Source organism: Mobula hypostoma, chromosome 21 (genome assembly GCF_963921235.1).
Source record: "Mobula hypostoma chromosome 21, sMobHyp1.1, whole genome shotgun sequence".
In the NCBI taxonomy this organism is placed as follows: domain Eukaryota; kingdom Metazoa; phylum Chordata; class Chondrichthyes; order Myliobatiformes; family Myliobatidae; genus Mobula; species Mobula hypostoma.
Genome location: NC_086117.1, coordinates 48,434,888 through 48,454,272, shown reverse-complemented (window position 1 = coordinate 48,454,272; position 19,385 = coordinate 48,434,888). Strand labels below are relative to the sequence as shown.

General features: G+C 42.7%; 1 protein-coding gene across 1 annotated transcript in view; it reads left to right on the top strand.

The window, feature by feature from the left end:
• Positions 1–19,385, top strand: part of LOC134359715 (collagen alpha-1(IX) chain-like) — a 120,135-nt gene that overhangs the window by 87,404 nt on the left and 13,346 nt on the right. Inside the window, exons 15-20 of the mRNA XM_063073233.1 lie at positions 1,975–2,028; positions 9,068–9,112; positions 10,812–10,865; positions 13,967–14,074; positions 15,973–16,026; positions 17,086–17,139. Coding sequence (XP_062929303.1) covers positions 1,975–2,028; positions 9,068–9,112; positions 10,812–10,865; positions 13,967–14,074; positions 15,973–16,026; positions 17,086–17,139 — 369 coding nt within the window. The remainder of the gene's footprint in view (positions 1–1,974; positions 2,029–9,067; positions 9,113–10,811; positions 10,866–13,966; positions 14,075–15,972; positions 16,027–17,085; positions 17,140–19,385) is intronic.

The window sequence follows — 19,385 nt, the reverse complement described above, 5'->3', positions numbered from 1 at the left end:
TGTCTCCGTCGCAACGTACAAGCAATAAGGAAGGGAAATATGGGAGGATACTGCCCAAAGACTAAGATTGTCTGCATAATTCAAAGTTGCTGGTGAACGCAGCAGGCCAGGCAGCATCTCTAGGAAGAGGTACAGTCGACGTTTCGGGCTGAGACCCTTCGTCAGGACGTTTCGGTCTCGGCCTGAAACGTCGACTGTACCTCTTCCTAGAGATGCTGCCTGGCCTGCTGCGTTCACCAGCAACTTTGATGTGTGTTGCTTGAATTTCCAGCACCTGCAGAATTCCTGGTGTTTACGTTGTCTACATAATTGTTTTGTACACATGTATGTACAGTCAGATACACAATCAGATATACAATCAGATCAATGTGTATTGAGAAATCTGGTGGCCTGGTGAAAGAAGCTGTCCCAGAGCCTGTGGTCCTGGCCTTAATGCTGTGGTACTGTTTGCCAGACAGAAACAGCTGAAACAGTTTGTGGTTGGGGTGGTTGGGGTGGTTGGAGTCCCCAATGATCCTCCAGGCCCGTTGTACACACCGGCTGCTATAAATGTCCTGAATACAGGTAAGTTCACATCCACAGGAGCACTGGGCTGTCCGCACCACTCTCTGCGGTGCCCTGCGACTGAGGGTAGTGCAGTTCCCATACCAGGTGGTGACACTACCAGTCAGGATTTTCTCAATGGTCCCTCTGTAGAAAGTCCTGAGGACTTGGGTACTCATGCCAAACATCTTCAGCCATCTGAGGTGAAAATGGCCCTATTGTGCTTTTTTTCACCACACAGCCGGTGTGTACAGTCCAGGCGAGATCCTCAGTGATGTGTTGACCCAAGAACTTGAAACTACTGACCCTCTCAACTACTGTCTCCATTCCTCCTGTAATCCACAATCAACTTCTTCGTTTTTTTCAACATTGAGGGAGAGTTTGTTGTCTTGGCACCACTGTGTCAGGGTGATGACTTCTCCTCTGTAGGCTGTCTCACCTTTGTTGGAAATAAGGCCTATCAATGTCATGTCATCTGCAAATTTGATCAGCAGATCGGAGATGTGTGTGGCAACACAGCCGTGGGGGTATAGGAAGTCGAGGAAGGGGCTCAGAATGCAGCCCTGGGGATTCCTGTGTTGAGGGTCAGAGGGGCAGAGGGGAGGAAGCCCATCTTTAACCACCTGCCGGCGATCTGACAGAAACTCCAGGATCCAGCTGCACAAGGCAGGGTGCAGGCACAAGAGGATGACATTGCCCTTCAAACCTCCCCCCGCCACCCCGTTCATTTCCAAAGATTCCTCTGTTGGCTGTTTATTCCTCTCCATAGATGCTGCCTATCCTGCTGAATTCCTCCAGCATTTTGTGTGTCTACAGGTTAACATCATCGCACCCTAATAGTAAGAAACAACAAATTTTCAGCTGGGCCAATGACAGTGGTAGCCACTGTGACGTAGTGGTTGATGCAAACCTATCACAGCTTAGGGCTTCCTGGAGTGCAAAGTTCATTTCTGGGGCTGTTCTGTAAGGAGTCTCTGTACATCATCCCCGTGGAATCCGTGTTTTTTCCGGGTCTTGCAGTTTCCTCCCGCAATCCAAAAACATACCAGGAAGGTTGATTGGTTATTGTAAATTGTCCCGTGACTAGGCTAGAGTTAATCCGAGTTGTGGAGTTGCTGGGGTAGCATGGTTCAAAGGGCCAGAAAGGCCTACTCTGTGCTGTATTGCTAAATAAGCATTAGCTAATCAGTTGCATTTTTACCGCAGTCAGTCGCATGCCTGTTTTTTTTTTAATGTTCTTTGGACACATTCTCTTTTCATGGGCTTACTTTATTCTGAATTTACAATATTGACTCAATAAAAATTGACGTTTATGGCTTTCAGCTGCATGATCTAAATTTTTTAACTTAACCATAATCATAAAAAAATGTATTTCTGAGTTGAAAGAGGGGGTTGAGATATGTGCACCTAACTGGTGAATGTATTTTCCAGGGCGAGGATGGGCCACCAGGACCGAGAGGAAAGCCTGGTCAAGATGGATCAAGGGTAAATCCCTACGAAATTACCTTGAGTTTTGAACAATTTTGGGTCGAAAGTAAATGGAATCGGTGTACATATTTTCTTCAGCATTAATGAAGGCAAGAGGTTGGGTCAGGTCCCAGAGCATGCAAACCGGTCCTTTGGCACTCTGAATCAATGGCAACTATCACAAACAAATTTACAGTAACTCTACACAAATCCTTTTGTATTCTCTCCATACTCCCACCGACTTCTCCCAGATTATCCCGCTCACCGCAATCACTTGGGACAATTACAGTGGCCAAAGAACATACGGTTCAGTTTTGTAACTCCGTGACATAGAACTAATTGAAATAAAACAGGAGATAAGGGGAACGTGTCTTAGTTTCAGTTTTACTTTACGTGAGGCACATGCAGCTGATATACATCATTTATGTACCTTTATGTATAACCCGTAATTAATTATTTAAACATAAAATGCTTAATCAGCAATATATTTACACTATCACTCAAATATTATTGAACTATTAAAGACACAACATTCCTCCTTGCTTGGCTATAAATTCCAGCTCAATATAGAATGTATCTCAACTTATATACGTACATACATACTGTATATACACAGTTTACTATATGATACAACTACCATAGACAAGGGGTGATTGGTAAGTTCGTGGCCTAAGGTAGAAGGAGATGAGTTATACAGCCCTTGTTACAGGCATGTGCAGTTCAACTCTTTGAGTGATTATGCAGAAAGCTTGAAGTTAATAACTCATCTCCTTCCACCTTAGGCCACAAACTTACCAATCACCCCTCCTGAGGATACTTTCTGGAGGTCCAAGACGCCGAGTTTTACAAAGAAGGGATCCATATGATCCACAACCACTGGACTAAGTGTGTTAATGTAGGAAGGGACTATGTTGAAAAATAAACGTGCCAGGTTTTCTAAAATTGACTCCTTCTACCTTAGGCCACGAACCTATCAATCACCCCGCCCGCCCCCCATAGGCATCCAAGCATTGTAGATTTTAAATTATCCCATTCAGGCCTAAAGATTTATTCACTGTGAAAACTTTCTTACTCTTGTGGGATAATGCCTTTCCTGACAAGGGTGGTCACTCTGTTTGGCACCTGAGACTTGTGGCTCTGAAACAATCTCAGCTTCTGCTGCATCCTCCCTGGTGGTTGTAGGACTACAGGAATTATTGACTCTGCTGTCCTCGGTTGTTGTCTCCAGATGACATCAGACCCAATCTCCATTGTGTAGGAGAGGGTTCCAGTTCTATCCTTAATCTTTCCAAGTATTCACTTTTGATCACCTCTGTAGTCCCTCGCCAGGAAGACTTGCCCAGCAGTGAAACATTGAAGCACCTTGTTTGAAGGGCCCTCAGTTTGCCACAGCTGTTTATAATGCATGTTTCTTCTGAGATTGGGTTTGAGGAGATCCAAGCGTGAGCTCAAGGGACGACCCAGGAACAGCGTAGCTGGTGAGTTGTTGGCTGTGGAGGGTGCTGCATTGCGATATGCAAGGTGGAAACTGGTGGGCTTCTGATTCAGTGTTAGCGTAGTGCTCTGCAAGCATTGCTCGCAGTGCGTTCTCTAGATTCGGGCCAATCCTTTCTGCCAAGCTGGTGGTATGGTGCAGATGATGTCTTCTTCCATTCATTTACAGGAATGATTGAAACTGTTCTGCACCAGTGTGGTCTATTATCATTGTCACTAAGTGCTCTGGAACACCAGTCCTTGAGAAGAGACTCCTCAACACATCAACAGTGTGGAGCATGTAGTGGAGGCTATTGGGATCACTTCTATCCACTTAGGAGCTGCATTCACTGCTGCCAAGAAATCTGTGCCCATGAATGGTCCGGCAAAATCCACATGAATCCTCTGACTGGGAAATGCAGGCCATTCACAGGGATGGAGAAGCACTGCTCGTAGAATCTACTGGACATGTTGGCATTCTGATCTGTACAAAGTGAGCGGCTTGATCTGCTGGTCTGTCCCAGGCCACCAGACAAAGCTTTGAGCCGACACTTCCATTTTGACCAAGCCTAGCACGTAGCTCCTCCAACACTTCAGCTGTCAGCTTGGATGGTTCAACAACTCTCAGTCCCCACATAAGGGCAAGTTCATCCCAGTGCTGGTAAAAGTGGGGGAACTGCTGCAAATTCAAACTATTTTGGGTGGCCATGTAGAACTGAGACAGTGTGGGATCTTCTCTGGTTTCCCTTTGGATCATATTTGCCGTAATAGGGAGACTTCCGATTTACATTGGGACGAACACGTCAAGATGAATGTCCTCTTTTGTAAAATTCTCAGGTGTTTTCCTTTCCAAGCATAAACGAGACAATCCATCAGCATTTCCATGATTAGTCATTCTCTTGAATTTGATCTTATAATTGTGTCCTCCAAGAAGAAAAAAACCCATCTCTCACCCTTCCTACAGATTGAAAATGAAGACTAGAGGTTGATGATCAGTAATGAGGGTAAACTCTCCCCATATGAGTACTGGTTGAAATGCTTTACACCCCAAGACAGACTCAAGGACTCTCCGTCAATCTGTGCGTAATTTTTCTCTGCAGTGGTAGGGGAACATGATGCAAAGGCTGTAGGGCATTCACGTTCATCGCTTATAACATGTGACATGACTGCAGCTACAGTATGTCATAAAGTGAAGCATCACAGGCAAGATCCACTGGATGATGTGGATCATAATATGTAAGTACAGCGCTTGACGTCTCCATTTCCTTTACCTTTTGGAAAGCCACCGCACACTGCTTTGTCCATTGTTATTTCTTCCCGATCTGTAGTAATCAGTTTGAGGGGTGAACCACAATAGCTAGATTTGGCTGGAACCTGTTATAATAATTGACAAATCCTAAAATAGACCACAACTGTCACATCATCTCTAGCCCTGGGGCATCCATCGCTCATTAAATTTTTCAGCACACTTGTGTAATTCTTGTGTGTCAATCATGTTACCACAGCAAGTGATGCTTGGTTTAAAGAATTCACACTTGTTGTGTCATGCTGTGAAACCATAATCTTCTGATCTTTTTAACACTACCTTGAGATTTTGGAGATGTTCTGTGTCATCCTGGCTGTTAACAATGATGTCATCCAGGTAACACTGAATGTCTGGGCAGCCTTGCAGCACTTTGTCCATGGCTTTCTGCCAGAGTGTAGGTGCAGATGCTTCTCCAAAAACAAGCCTCTTATAGCAACGAAGCCCTTCGTGAGTGTTTGTGATGAGAAACACTTTGGACTCTTCTTCCAATTCCATCTGTAGGTAGGCCATAGATAAATCCACTTTGCTGAAGTGTTCCCCTCCAGAAAGTTTGTAAAGATATCCTCTATCCTGAGCAGAGGGTATTGATCTACTTTCAGTACTGTGTTGATGGTGGCCTTAAAATCACCACGGATCCTGACAGACCCATTCTCCTTTGCCACTGGGACTACTGGCTTTGTCTATGAGCTGCACTCAACCCTGGAATGAATTCATCCAGCCTCCATGCAATCTAGCTCATTGGCTACTTTATCATGGATGATATAAGGAAACAGATGGCTTTATAAAACTGCTTGGGTATGGCATTTTTATTTAACACTATTTTACCCTTGATATGCTTGAGTTTTCCAATGCCATCCTTGATCACAGTTGTGGCATGATCCAATACCTTTCTTAATTCACTTTCAGTTGATTCTTTTGTAGGGGGTGTGGCATGCAATATATGGATCTCCAATCAAATTGTAGTTGTCTCAGCTAACGACAACCCCAAAATTCTGGGTCTCCTGTTTTTACCACATACAAGCCTAAAGTGACTTGTTTGTTGTTGTATTTCACTGTTACATATGTTATTCCCACATGAGTTATCTTTTCTCTAGTACAAGTTCTTGACTTCTTGACTTGTACAACTTGACTTTGTATCTTTTTCTTTCTCTGTGAAGTCTATTTACTTTTCTTTGCCCAAACATGCTCTTTGTTCATGTCCTACTTTGTTGCAATTTCTGCCGGTTTTGTCTTTAACTCTGCATTAGATGGTGTATGTGAGATGCTCCTACAACAGTAACACAATTTGTTCAGCCAGGCAGGTTTCTGTTTAGATGTTGCAATTTTGTTCAAGCTTTAGACATTGCAATTTTGTTCATGCTCACTTCCATTCCTGACTGTAACTAAGTTGAGTCTCTGTGTGATGTTTCCATTGATATAGAAATTTCAACTGCTCTTTTAAATGTGAATTGTGCTTCAGTTAGGAGCTATCTTTGAATGATGTCTTGTAAGATTCCACAAACTGAACAATCTCTCAGTACATCATTTACCCCATCACTGAACTGACAATGTTCAGACAATTTCTTCAGTTCAGAAACGTATGCTGAAATGTATTCCCCTTCCTTTTGATTCACTTATGAAGCCTAAAGCATTCTGCAATAAACAATATTTTTGGTTCTAAATGTTCCTGCTTTGCTCTTGTGATATCAGCAAAACTCGTTTCACCTGTTTTGATTAGAGCAATCAAATTTATAAGCAAACTGTATGCATTTCCACCTAATGCACTCAGCAAAACTAGCACTCTCACTTCTCATTGGCTATTTCATTTTCTTCAAAATACTCAATTTGCTCAGTATACATATTCCAGTTATCTCCTGTGCAATTGAACATATCTGTCTTTCCAAAGCAGCCAGTCATTTCTGCTTTTTTTAATTCATTATTACTATCATCTGGTAATCACTATTTATGAACCCATAAATGTTGGCTGTTTCCTGCCTTTTTATAACGCGAACATCTTTGCTTTTTCAAAAGCTGCGCTTTTTAAAAAAAACTTGAATCTCTTGCTGTGCTTCATAGGGTAGGTACTCGCCTCATTAGTTTTAAACTTACTCATCGCCACTATTATGTTTTGCACTTCAAAACAGAAAACTAATTGAAAGAAAAAGAAGGGAGCCCAGGAGAACATAAGAACAAAAGAAAGAAGAGCAGGAGTAGGCCATCTGGCCCATCGAGCCTGCCCCACCATTTAATAAGATCATGGCTGATCTGACCATGGACTCATCTCCACGTACCTGCCTTTTCCCCATAATCCTTAATTCCCTTACTATGCAAAAATCTACCCAACCTTGTCTTAAATTTATATTTATTGAGGTAGCCTCCACTGCTTCATTGGGCAGAAAATTCCACAGATTCACCACTCTCTGGGAAAAGCAATTCATCCTTATCTCCATCCTAAATCTATTCCCCCAAATCTTGAGGCTATGCCCCTAGTTCTAGTCTCCCCTACCAGCAGTAACAACTTTCCTGCCTCTATCTTATTTATCCCTTTCACAATTGTATATGTTTCTATAAGATCTCCTCTCAGTCTTCTGAATTCCAGCGACTACAGTCCCAGGCAACTCAATCTCTTGTCATATTCTAACCCCCCTCCCCCCAACTCTGGGATCAACCCGGTGAACCTCCTCTGCACCAGCTCCAAAGCCAGTATGTCCTTCCTCAAGTAAAGAGACCAGAAATGCATGCAGTACTCCAGATGTGGCCTCACCAGTACCCTATACAGTTGTAGCATAACCTCCCTGCTCTTAAATTCAATCCCTCTAGCAATGAAGGCCAACATTCCATTTGCCTTCTTGACAGCCTGCTGCACCTGCAAACCAAACTTTCGTGATTCATGCACAAGCACTTCCAAGTCCTTCTGCACAACAGCATGCTGCAATCTTTTACCACTTAAACAATAATCTGATCTTCTATTTTTCCTCCCAAAGTGGATGACCTCACATTTACCAACATTGTACTCCATCTGCCAGACCCTTGCCCACTCACTTAACCTATCTATATCCCTCTGCAAACTCTCCATATCCTCGGCACAATTTGCTTTTCCACTTAATTCAGTGTCATCAACAAACTTAGATAAACTACACAAGGATCCCTCTTCCAGATCGTTAATGTATATCATAAAAAGTTACAAGCCTAGCTCCGAGCCCTACAGCACACTGCTCACCTCTGATTACCAACCAGAGAAACACCACTGTTTCTTAAGTTTCATTTTGACTTTAACTGAGGCACACACATCTGATTTGGTGGTATAATTACATATGCCATTCACATATTTTTACATATAACCCATAATGAATTATTTAAATGTTTAATCAATGGATTTCTCAAATATTACTGTTATTAAATACACACCCCCTTCTCACATTTTTGAAATAGGATCTGATTATTAAAATATCAGCATCTGATTATTCTCAAATCTTGCATTTAAATTATGTTAAATTAATCAATTTTAAAATGATTCAAATTAATTTGGTGACCCTTTCAGATTAAAGGGCCAGAAGCAACTTCAGTGTTGGCCATAGAAGGAGGATTAATTGTTCTGTCATGGGATGGATTATTTCATGTTCTGTGACTACCAACCTTTGAATGGAAGGGAGGGAACGTTGACTCAGACCATGAGAGGCCTACGTCGAGCATTTTCATGCCTTACAAGGCACGTATTGGAAGTCTATGTGGGGTACCACTCCTCGCACAAACACTAGAGCAATGTGCGGTTAAGTGCCTTGCTCAAGGACTCAAACACACTGACACAGCTGAGGCTCGAACTAGCGACCTTCAGATCATTAGATGAATGCCTTAACCACTTGGCCATGTGCCCAACACAATGGTAGATTTGGAACAACGGACTATAGTAACTGATACAACACAAACAAAATGCAGGAGGAATGCAGCATGTCTGGAGCACTTAAGGAGATGAATAAACAGTTGATGTCTCAGGCCAAGACTCTTCATCAGGACCCATGTTGTATTATGGAAGAGAATGTCAGATAACTGATTGCAGGGTTGCTACAGGCCAGTGGAAGGCCAGTGGCTCCAGGATGGTTTGGAGATGGACAATTTTGAAAGTAAATGTCATCATGTGGAACAGGGTTAAAAGTTGCTCCTGGAGGAATGTTCAACATAGCCTACAGTTGCTGAAAGTTTTCAACATCAGCTTTATTAATTATCAGATACTGGTACATTTGAGTTATTTTGCTAAGCTGCTTATTGTGGTACCTGACCAGGATTCATATTGTTTTACAGGGATTACCTGGAATTCCCGGTGTCAGAGGCCCACAGGGTGAACCAGTAAGACCAACAATTTATTATCTTTTAAATTCAACATTTAACAAAGGTTATGGCCTGTGATTACTAGACACCTCCAAATGATGTGCGAATAGTAAGTGTTATAAAAGGAAAGTGTGCAATAAGCTCCAACTTCTTCTATTACACCAAAGGCAATCATCCTATCCAAACTTGGTGACAAGTTTACTTACATACAAGATATCCTGCAAATGCAGGAAATCTTGAGCAACACACACAAAATGCTGGAGGAACTCAGCAGGTCAGGCAGCATCTATAGAAGGGAATACCCAGTCTACGTTTCAGGCAGAGATCCCTCATCAGGACTGGGAAAGAAGGGGACAGAAGCCAGAACAAGAAGGTGGGGAGGCTGAGGAGTGAAAGCTGGGAGGTGATAGGTGAGGCCAGATGAGGAGAAAGATGGGTGGGTGGGGGAGAAGGGATGAAGTCACAAGCTGGGAGGGGATAGCTAGAAGAGGCAAAGGGCTGAGGAAGAAGAAATCTAATGGAACAGGGCAGTCAGCCATAGAAGAAAGAGAAGGGTGGACACCAGAGAAGAGATGTGGCCGGGTGAGGAGAAGAGAAAGGGGTGAGAGGGGACCCAGAATGGTAAATACAGAAAGAGAGGGGGAAAGGGAGCAAAATCACCATCAGTTAGAGTATTCAGTGGTCATGCCATCAGGCTGGAGGCTACCCAGATGGAGTGTGAGGTGCTGCTCAGTCGAGGAGGCCATGGACAGGCACGTCAGAATGGGAATGGAAAGTTGCATTGAAATGGGTAGCCACCGAGGAGATCCCACCTTTTGTGGCAGGCAGAGTGAAGAGGCTCGATGAAGCAGTCCCCCCAGTCTACACTGCGTCCCACCACTGTACAGGAGGCCTCACCGGGAGCACTTGATACATTAGATGATCTTGACAGACTTGCAGCTGAAGTGTTGCCTCACCCGGAAGGACTATTTGCGGACCTGAACTGCGGAGACCCATTAGTTTTCTCTGGCAAAGATCTGAATCATATCCAACATTATACAACAGCTACTCAAATGACAGGTAGTTATCCCTGAAGCAACAGTAGTGTTAGACTGGGGCTTGACTGTAATATCTTCGGAAGCCAACAGCGCACTGAAGCTCACTGACAAAGTTCAGATTAAAGTTTCAATAATTTTGTGGATTGTCCACGATTGGGCTTGTATTCCAGCAAGGAGGCAGCACGTCAAGCAGAGAACGGATGTTTTTGAGGATCAATCCTTGACAATCAAGGTTTTGGTTGTGCCGTACAGTTAGCCGAACATAAATCAATCTGTCCTAACAAAGCTAGCAGTAAGTTTCCCAAAGGCTCTTCAGTTCAGTCCTGGCTTTTAAAGCATGGAAACCCCAAGAAGGAAGAAACAGTACTTGAGAAATTGTTTTCAGGATTTAAAGTGGCGGAAGTCTACCAGCTGGTAACGTTACAGTATAATTGTACAAAAGTTTCTTAAGATACTGAAGTTCCAGTTTATCAACTTGTCACAACTGAAGGCATAAAACTTTAGAATGTCACTTTACGACGCCTCACTGAATCAAGAATGATGTTTTTATGTTTAACGAAAAGGCTAAATCACTTGTCTTCATGTCCAGAATCTTTGTCGCAACTGAGTAAAACTAAGTCATTAAGAATGAATGTAATTCGTTCATGGTCCTTGAAATTCTACTTGTACCCGTTTTACAGGGCTCCAGAGCTGCAGATGGTGCACAGGGAGACCCAGGAGAGAAAGGAGATTGTGTATGTATTTACTGTTCAGTTCTTTTCCTGAGAAACTGCACATACATTACCATTTGGATTTAACCAGGTGATTAATACTTTCATTTGAAATAGCATTCTTCACTGAATAGTGAACAAAGGCTTCCCAACAGTGTGCTTTAACCTACGGCTGCTGTGGGAAACAGGATATGTAACGTTGATGCAGTGGGAGTTTTATTTCATTTATTTATTTGCAGGATGCAGACATGGCTGGCATTGCTCATTTATTCATGGGATAGGAATATGTATGGAATCTATTGGACTTCTGGTGTGACAAAAATAAAGGCATCCGTTAGTCTTGTGAGACCATGGATCTGCACCTGGAAAGTCTTCCCTCTCCAGGGTGCAGGCCTGGGCAAGGTTGTATGGAAGACCGGCAGTTGCCCATGCTGCAAGTCTCCCCTCTCCACGACACCGATGTTGTCCAAGAGAAGGGCAAAGGCTGATACAGCTTGGCACCGGTGTCGTCGCAGAGCAATGTGTGGTTAAGTGCCTTGCTCAAGGCCACAACATGCTGTCTTGCTGGGGCTCAAACTCACGACCTTCAGGTCGCTAGTCAAATGCCTTAACCACTTAGCCACGTGCCCACGCCTGGTGTGACAAAGCATTAGTAAAACCTAGTGAAAGTCGTACAGTATGGTACCAAGAACTCTGGCCCACCATGTCTTACTGGAATACCATGCAGCCACCTACACTAATCCAATCTTATTCTGTCCACATTGCCATCGGCTCCCTCAGATTCTACCTCTCACCCACACATTGGGGGCAATTTGCAACAACCCACTAACTTACCAACCTGCACACTTTTGGCATGTGTGAGGAACCAGAACACCTATAGAAAACCCTCCTGGTCAAGGGAGTACATGCAAACTCCACACAGGCAGTGCCAAGGTCAGGACTGAAACAGGGTTACTGAAGCCGTGAGTCAGAATTATCTGGGAGTGAACCCATCGTACTGTGCCCCTGAGACAAGACGGTTAAAGTTCACTGAGAGTGTTCCAAAAGAAGCAAGACAGGAGGGGAGGCTTGTTTTAAAGCACATCCATCGCTGATATTGCATCAGTGCCCAGGCACATTTTACATGAAAAATTCATGGACATGCAATGGAAAGTCAGCGCGATTTTGTGTAGGCGAGGCTCTGTCTCACAAATTTAACTGAACTTTTTGAGGAAGCATTGAAGATGGTTGATAAAGATAGGCCAGTGGATGTTACATGGATGTTAGTAAAACATTTGACAAGGATCCTCATAGTGGACTGTTCCAAAAGACAAGGTCAAATGAGACCCACAGAGAGTTGGGTAAGATTGATACAAAATTAGCTTGATGATAGAAGACAGGGGTTATTGTTGGAGGTGTGTTTCTCTAACTGGAGGTCAGTAACCATTGGTGTACCACAGGTACCGGTGGTTGTACCTTTTGCTGTTTGTGATATATATTAATGGCTTGGATGCAAATGCAAGCCATTAGTTTGAAGATGACATGAGGAAAAGTGCTGAGAACTCTGTTGTTTACGATATAATGATCTGAATGAAAACGTATGTGGTCTGATTATTAAATTTGAAGATGAAAAATGCATGGAATTGTGGATTGTGAAGAAGATTGTCAAATGGTACAGCAGGTTGGATATCAATTAGAAGCATAGGTGGAGAAATGAAAGCAGGAACTTAACCTGGAAAAGTATTGAAAATTGGGAGTTCAATTGCAATCAGTAAATGGCAGGACCCTTTGGAACACTGACATACAGAGGGATCTTTGGGTACAAGTGCATAGCTCCCTGAAGGTAGCAACACAAGTAGATAGGTATTAAGATAACGTATGCACACTTGCCTTAATTGGTTGGGAAATTGATTATAAAAGTTATCATGATGTCATGTTGCAGCTGTATAAAATTTTACTTAAGCCACGAGGGAGTATTGTGTTCAGTTCTGGTTGCCTTATTACAGGACTGGATGTGGAAGCTTTGGAGAGCGTGCAGAAGAGTTTGAACAGGATTAGGGAGTATTAGTTATAAGGAGAGGTTGGACAAACTTGGATGGTTTTCTTTGAAGCATTAGAGGTTAAAGGGCATCAAAATGATGAGATGTAGATAGTTAGAGTCGTTTTTCTTTGATGGAAATGTCAGATACTAGCAGACATAGGTTTAAGGTGAGAGAGGAAAAGTTTAAAGAAGATTTATGAAGTTCTTTTTACACAGAGCGTGATAGGTGCCTGGAACATACTGCTAGGGGAGGAGGTGGAAGTGGATAAAAAAAGCAACATTGAAGAGACGTTTAGACAGGCACATGAATAGGCAGGGAATGCAGGGATATAGACAGATGGGATGTGTTAGACTGGCATCAACGTTGGCACAGACATAGTGGGCCTAAATGCATGTTCCTATGCTATACTGTTTTACCATAGGAAGGCCCTATCTGGGTGCATCATGCTTGGTATGGCAATTGCCAGCCTGTGACCAGCAAATTATGAACCCAGCTCAACACACCTTGAAAAACAACCCCTCCTCCATGGTCAACACATGCCTTAGCAAATCAGAAATCTAATCAAAGACCCCACCAACCACAGACATCGGCAGAAAATACAAATGCTGAAAGCACATACCGCCAGGTTCAAGGACAGCCTCTTCTTCGCTGTTATAAGGCTATCGAACGGTCTCCTAATGCAATCGGATGGACTCTTAACGTCATGATCAACCTGGCTATGATGTTGTACCTTTTTATCTACCTGTAGTGCAATTCTGTAACTGTAACGTTTTATTCTACATTCTGTTATTGTTTCCCCTTGTGCTACCTCAATGCACTGATATGACGAAATGATCTGTATGGGCAGCAAGATTTTCACTGTCTCTCACTACATGTGAGAACAATAAACCAATTCACCAACTTATGTTCCAGTGGGAGGTGTTTAATCACCTATATAGAGCAGCTGAATGACGCCCAGAAATGTCCAGCTTCGTGTTTCGCTCAGAAAAACAGCAAGTTCAAATGCGTAACATGAAATAAACTATGCCAGAAAACAAAAATTCAGCATCTAATTCAAAAGAGTAAATAATCTTATTTATGAGCAATTTGCTGTTGCATTTTTAGGGTTATCCTGGGCCACCTGGATTAAGAGGATTCCCAGGACCCAGGGGGTCAGTGGGACTCCCTGGAATTCCTGGTAACAAGGGTCAAGCTGGGCCCGCAGGACATTATGTGAGTACCCAAGGGAATTTAAGCTAATTTGATTTGCTATTTTGCAGATTTAGGAATCTAAGTAACTTGTATTTCTATATTTTTAAAATTATTTATTTTTTATCTTGATATTGTCATTGTGTTGTACTCAGGGCCACTGTGGTTCAAAACCTCAAATTTATGAAACTCCTTTGTTTCCCAATTAACTGGCAGTTTATATCAAAACCTACTGGGCTAGATTCTGGAAAAGAAAATCATTGTTTCAAGCTTTTTTGTGTGCTTTGCTCTTTGTTTTATCAAACTTAAATAATTTCAATGTTTTTGAGCTGTTACTTTCTTAAGTGTTTCAATAATTATTTTGATTACTTGCTTTATTTGTAGTGGTAGCTATGTGCCACTGAAAGTCACCAACTATTGAAAATCCCTCATGTTTTGTGTTCTCCCAAGCTAGGTGCAGTGCTATCGGAACTTCCAGCAGTAGTTTTCTTTATTAAGCAGAATGGTACAGCGCAGGAACAGGGCTTTGACACACATGATAATGTATTAAACTAATCCCACCTTCCTACACCTGGTCTATGTCCCTCAGTTCCTTGCCTTTTCATGTGTCTGTCCAGATATTCCTTAAACATTGCTTTTGTATCTACTTCAACCAACACATCAGCACATTCCAGGCACCTATCACTGTTCAGGTAAAGTAATCTGCCTTGGCAATCTCCTTTAAACATCTGTCATCTCACCATAGTTGAAATTTCCATCCCAGGAAAAAGGCTCTGAAAGCCTACCCTATATATGCCTCTCATAGCTTTAGGTACTATTATTCTTCTAACAGGCTGCACCTCAGCATCTGGCACTCCAAGTATATTCAACATCTCCTTTTAACTAATATTCTTCAATACAGACAGCATTCTGTTGAGCCTTTTCTGTATCCTTTCCAAAGCTTCCACATCCTGAAGTGCACACAATCTTCAAAATGTGGCCTAACCAATGTTTTCTGCAGCTGCAGTATGGCTTGTCAACTTTTATGCTCAGCCCCATCTGATGAAAGCAAGCATGCCCATATGCCTTCTTAGCTGCCCTATCAATGTACGTGGTCACCTTCAGGGAGCTATGGACTTGCACCCCAAGATCGTTGGTTGTCAGAGTCTTGCCGTTTACTGTGTAATTTCCTCTTACCTTCGTGTGACTGGTGTTGTTTGGGCCACACAGCTGGAATCCAGCAGGGCGGACCCTTCACACCTGAATCAGGTGAGCCCTGGCTTGGATTCCAGTTATATTACACTGGGGAATTGCCGCTTATCTCCACCATTGGATCCAAGACCTCCACATTCTCAATGGTGTGATGATTAGGATGCTGAGGAGAAGGTAAAAATTCATTTTAATTATTGTTTTTAATTACTTCTTAGCTTTTAATTATGTTATTAAGCATTAACTTTAAATACTTAAATTATTAAGTATTAACTTTACATAATATCTTAAAATATTGTTAAATTTCAATTTGACAAGGGACAAAACTGTAGTCCCAGTTCTGCCTTCTGTCTGAGGTAGTCATGTATTTTAGGGGAGGAACCTTGTTATCACACCACCTGAGACCTCATAACTTTGGTCTGACTTGAAGGGGATAGGTGACTACCCACTGCATCTTCCATAGGCACATGGTCACCATGGATGATGATCACATGTGTACAACCAGATCTCCACATATAGTCATCCGTCCAGGTGAACGGCTTTGACCCAAAACATTGATTCTCCTTTTCCTTCCCCAACACGGCCTGATCCATTGAGTTCCTCCATTATCTTGTTTGTTAATGAGTTTCCAGTGTCTGTGATCTCTTGTATCTACAGCTAGATCTGGCCCATTTCCCTTCCCTCCTTTTGAAAGCAAATGCTACCAGCAACTTTTCCTTTGATGCCTTCTTCAGGGTGAAGATGGAGTCATGGGCCTCCAGGGGCAACAAGGAGCTGTGGGATCCAAGGTCAGTTTGGAGAGCTCTGCACATCTATCTGAATACCAGCTGAAATATGATCACTGTGATCAACAGGAACATTCAGTTATCTCTGATTTCAGCCCCACTGTTTGTTGGATAATACAGTCTGAATGGATTCCTGTGTGGATTCTCCCACCTCTTCTGGAGAGGTGATATGTAAGCATGTCATCTGTACTAGAGTCATGCTAGCTAACTGGCTGAGGTTATTTTCCCCTGAATAGGGGAAGGTTTAATTAATGTGTATAAAATTTCAAGGGCCTAATTCCCTTTTGGGTATCAAAAATCAGGTGGCATTAAAACATCTGGTATGAGAATAAGATGGAAAATGGCAGCCACGGTGGCATAGGGGTTAGTGTGATACTATTAAAGCTCTGGGCGACGGAGTTTGGAGTTCAATTTCAGCACCATTTGTAAGGAGTTTGTACGTTCTCCACATGACCATGTAGGTTTCCTCCAGGTGCTCCGGTTTCCTCCCACAGTCCAAAGACATCCCAGTTAGTAGACCAATTGGTCATTGTAAATTGTCCTGTAATTAGACTAGTGTTAAATAGGTGTTGCTGAGCAGTGTGGCTCATTGATCCAGAAGGTTTCGCTCTGTATCTCTGACTAAAATAATAGGTAAAACATTTTAATTCATACAGCAGTTGAAACTGAAACTTCCTGCCTGCAAAAGTGATAGAGACCGAAGACCATTTTATTCTGATGGGACTTGAAGAACTGTGATCTGCAGGCCTACAGTACATGTACTGGAAAGTGGGGTTAGGCTGGGGAGCACTTCAACAAGATGAGCTGGTAAATTTTTCATGATAATCCACGTATTTCCACACGGTTTGGTCTTCACTATTCGTCCACCAAATAGAGAGAGATTCAGATGGGATATGTGACTGCCCCCTGCATCCTGCATTATCATTAGACAAATCACACAACCATGAATTTTGGCGAACACATTATGATTTCTGCTGAATACTTTGAAGAGAACTTGTCGATCTCCCTTTACTAATACCATTATCTGCTGCTGCTTTCCCCTTTGTTTTTCAAACTTCTCAGGGCAACAGAGGAGCTGACGGCCCCAAACGAAGTCATGGATCCAGAGGACGCAGGGTTAGTAATTACCAGTATTCTGAATGATGATGAGCAGGGATGAGCAGTTTTATAGGGGAGAGGAAACCCCTCAGGTGGCATATGCGATCGAGGCGTGCTGACTGACTGTGGAATTAACCTTATTTTCATGCACCTGTTTGTAAGAAGGCCTTCTCCAATATCAACATCAGAAACACACATAACAGTTGCTGGTGAACACAGCAGGCCAGGCAGCATCTATAAGAAGAGATATAAAACAGAGATTTTGGATCTCCCCCTCCCCCTCCCACTTTCAAATCTCTTACTATCTCTTCTTTCAGTTAGTCCTGATGAAGACTCTTGGCCGAAACATCGACTGTGCCTCTTCTTATAGATGCTGCCTGGCCTGCTGCGTTCACCAGCAACTGTTGTGTGTGTTGCTTGAAATTCCAGCATCTACAGATTTCCTCGTATCAACATCAGAAGCTTACTCTTTTATATCCATACTCCGTTGAGAGTATGAAACAGGCTGTGAAGTAGCACACATACTGTTCTTCTTTCAAAAGAAACTTCCATTGGATTTTCCAGAAGATTAGGCAGAAGCTGTAAATCTTGAGCCACACACACAAAGAGCTAGAGGAATTCAGCAGGTCAGGCAACATCTAGGGAGGGAAATAAACAATCATTTCTTCCATTGCGTTTTATTTTTCGCTAATGATATCACATCTTCCTTGTGATATTTACTGAGTAAACACAAATAAAAAAAACCCAAGTACTGGAAATCTGAAACCAGCTTGGAGAATGCTGGAAACACCAGTTAGGCAGCATCTATGGAAAACAAACCAGGGTTAATGTTGACAATGAGAAGGACAGTTCTAGGCCATGGGACAATGTTGATCAGTTGATAAGAAGGGTAATGCAATGGCAGAAGGAAATTAATCCTGATAAGGGCAAGGGAATGCATTTTGGCAGGCCCACGAGTAGGACATACAGTGAATGGTGGGGCTGTAATTAGTACTGAGGAGCAAATGCAAGGATGACAGAAAATGTCAACATAGTTAGGTAAGTTGGTCATAAACACAAGAGAATCTTCAGATACTGGAAATCCAGAGCAACACATAAAATGCCAGAGGAACTCAGAAGAGCAGGCAGCAACTATGGAGAGGATAAATAGTTGACGTTTATCAGGACCTGATGAAGAGTCTTGGCCTAAAATGTTGAGTGTTTATTCCTCTCCATAGTTGCTGTCTGACCTGCTGAGCTCCTCCAGCATTTTGTACATTGGTGAAGGATGCATCAACTAGCCTTCATCAGTCAGGATAGAGAATATCATAGCAAACAGGTTATGGTACGCTGAATTACATGCTGTTGTGGTTACCTGATATTAGGTTGGACAAAAGTTCTCTATACAGAGGATGCAGGTGGAATTCATAAGGATTTTTCCTGGGATGAATGTTTCAGTTAGAAGGAGGGTCTGGATATATTTTAGAGCGGAGAAGGCTGAGGATGGATCCAATAAAATGATAAAGGGAATGGATCAGTTCAATAGTGGCAGAGTTATCTAAGACTAGAGAGCATTGGTTTGGAGTAAAGGATGAGAGGTTTACAGGAGAACTTTCTGAGGAAGAATTTTCTCACCAAGGGGTTGGATGAAGTCTGGGACGCAGTGGCTGAGGGGGGTGGAGGGAGTAGGGACTCATACAAGGCTTCACAAGTGTTTGGGTAAGCAGTTGAATAGTCAGGCTGTAGCAAGGGACTGATGATGTGCTGGTAAATTGGATTGGTGTCACTGGGAATTTGATGGTCAGCATTGATATGGTGAGCTGAGGGGTTCTTTCTCTGCAGTTTGACCATAAATTCAGGTTGAGAGCTCTTTCACCTGACACATTAACTCTATCCCTTTTCCCATCTGTGATATGTCTGTTACTGTCTTTGGTGCTGTTCTGGTATCAGATGAATATTCCCAATTGGTGCTAACGTCCATTACACCATAGAACACCGAAGCAGAATTAAGCCATTTAACCTATGGAGCCTGCATTGCCATTCGATCGTGGTTGATATATTTTTCTCTCTCAGCCTGATCTTCTGCCTTCTCCTTATAATCTTTGATACCATTACTAACCAAGAACATATCAGCCTCTGCTTTAAATGTACTCAGTGACAGCCTCCACAGCCCTCTGTGACAGTGAATTCCACAGATTCACTAGTCTCCAGCTAAAGGAGATACTCATTTCATTTCTAAAGGGACATTCTTTTATTTTGAGGCTGTACCCTCTGGTTCTAGACTC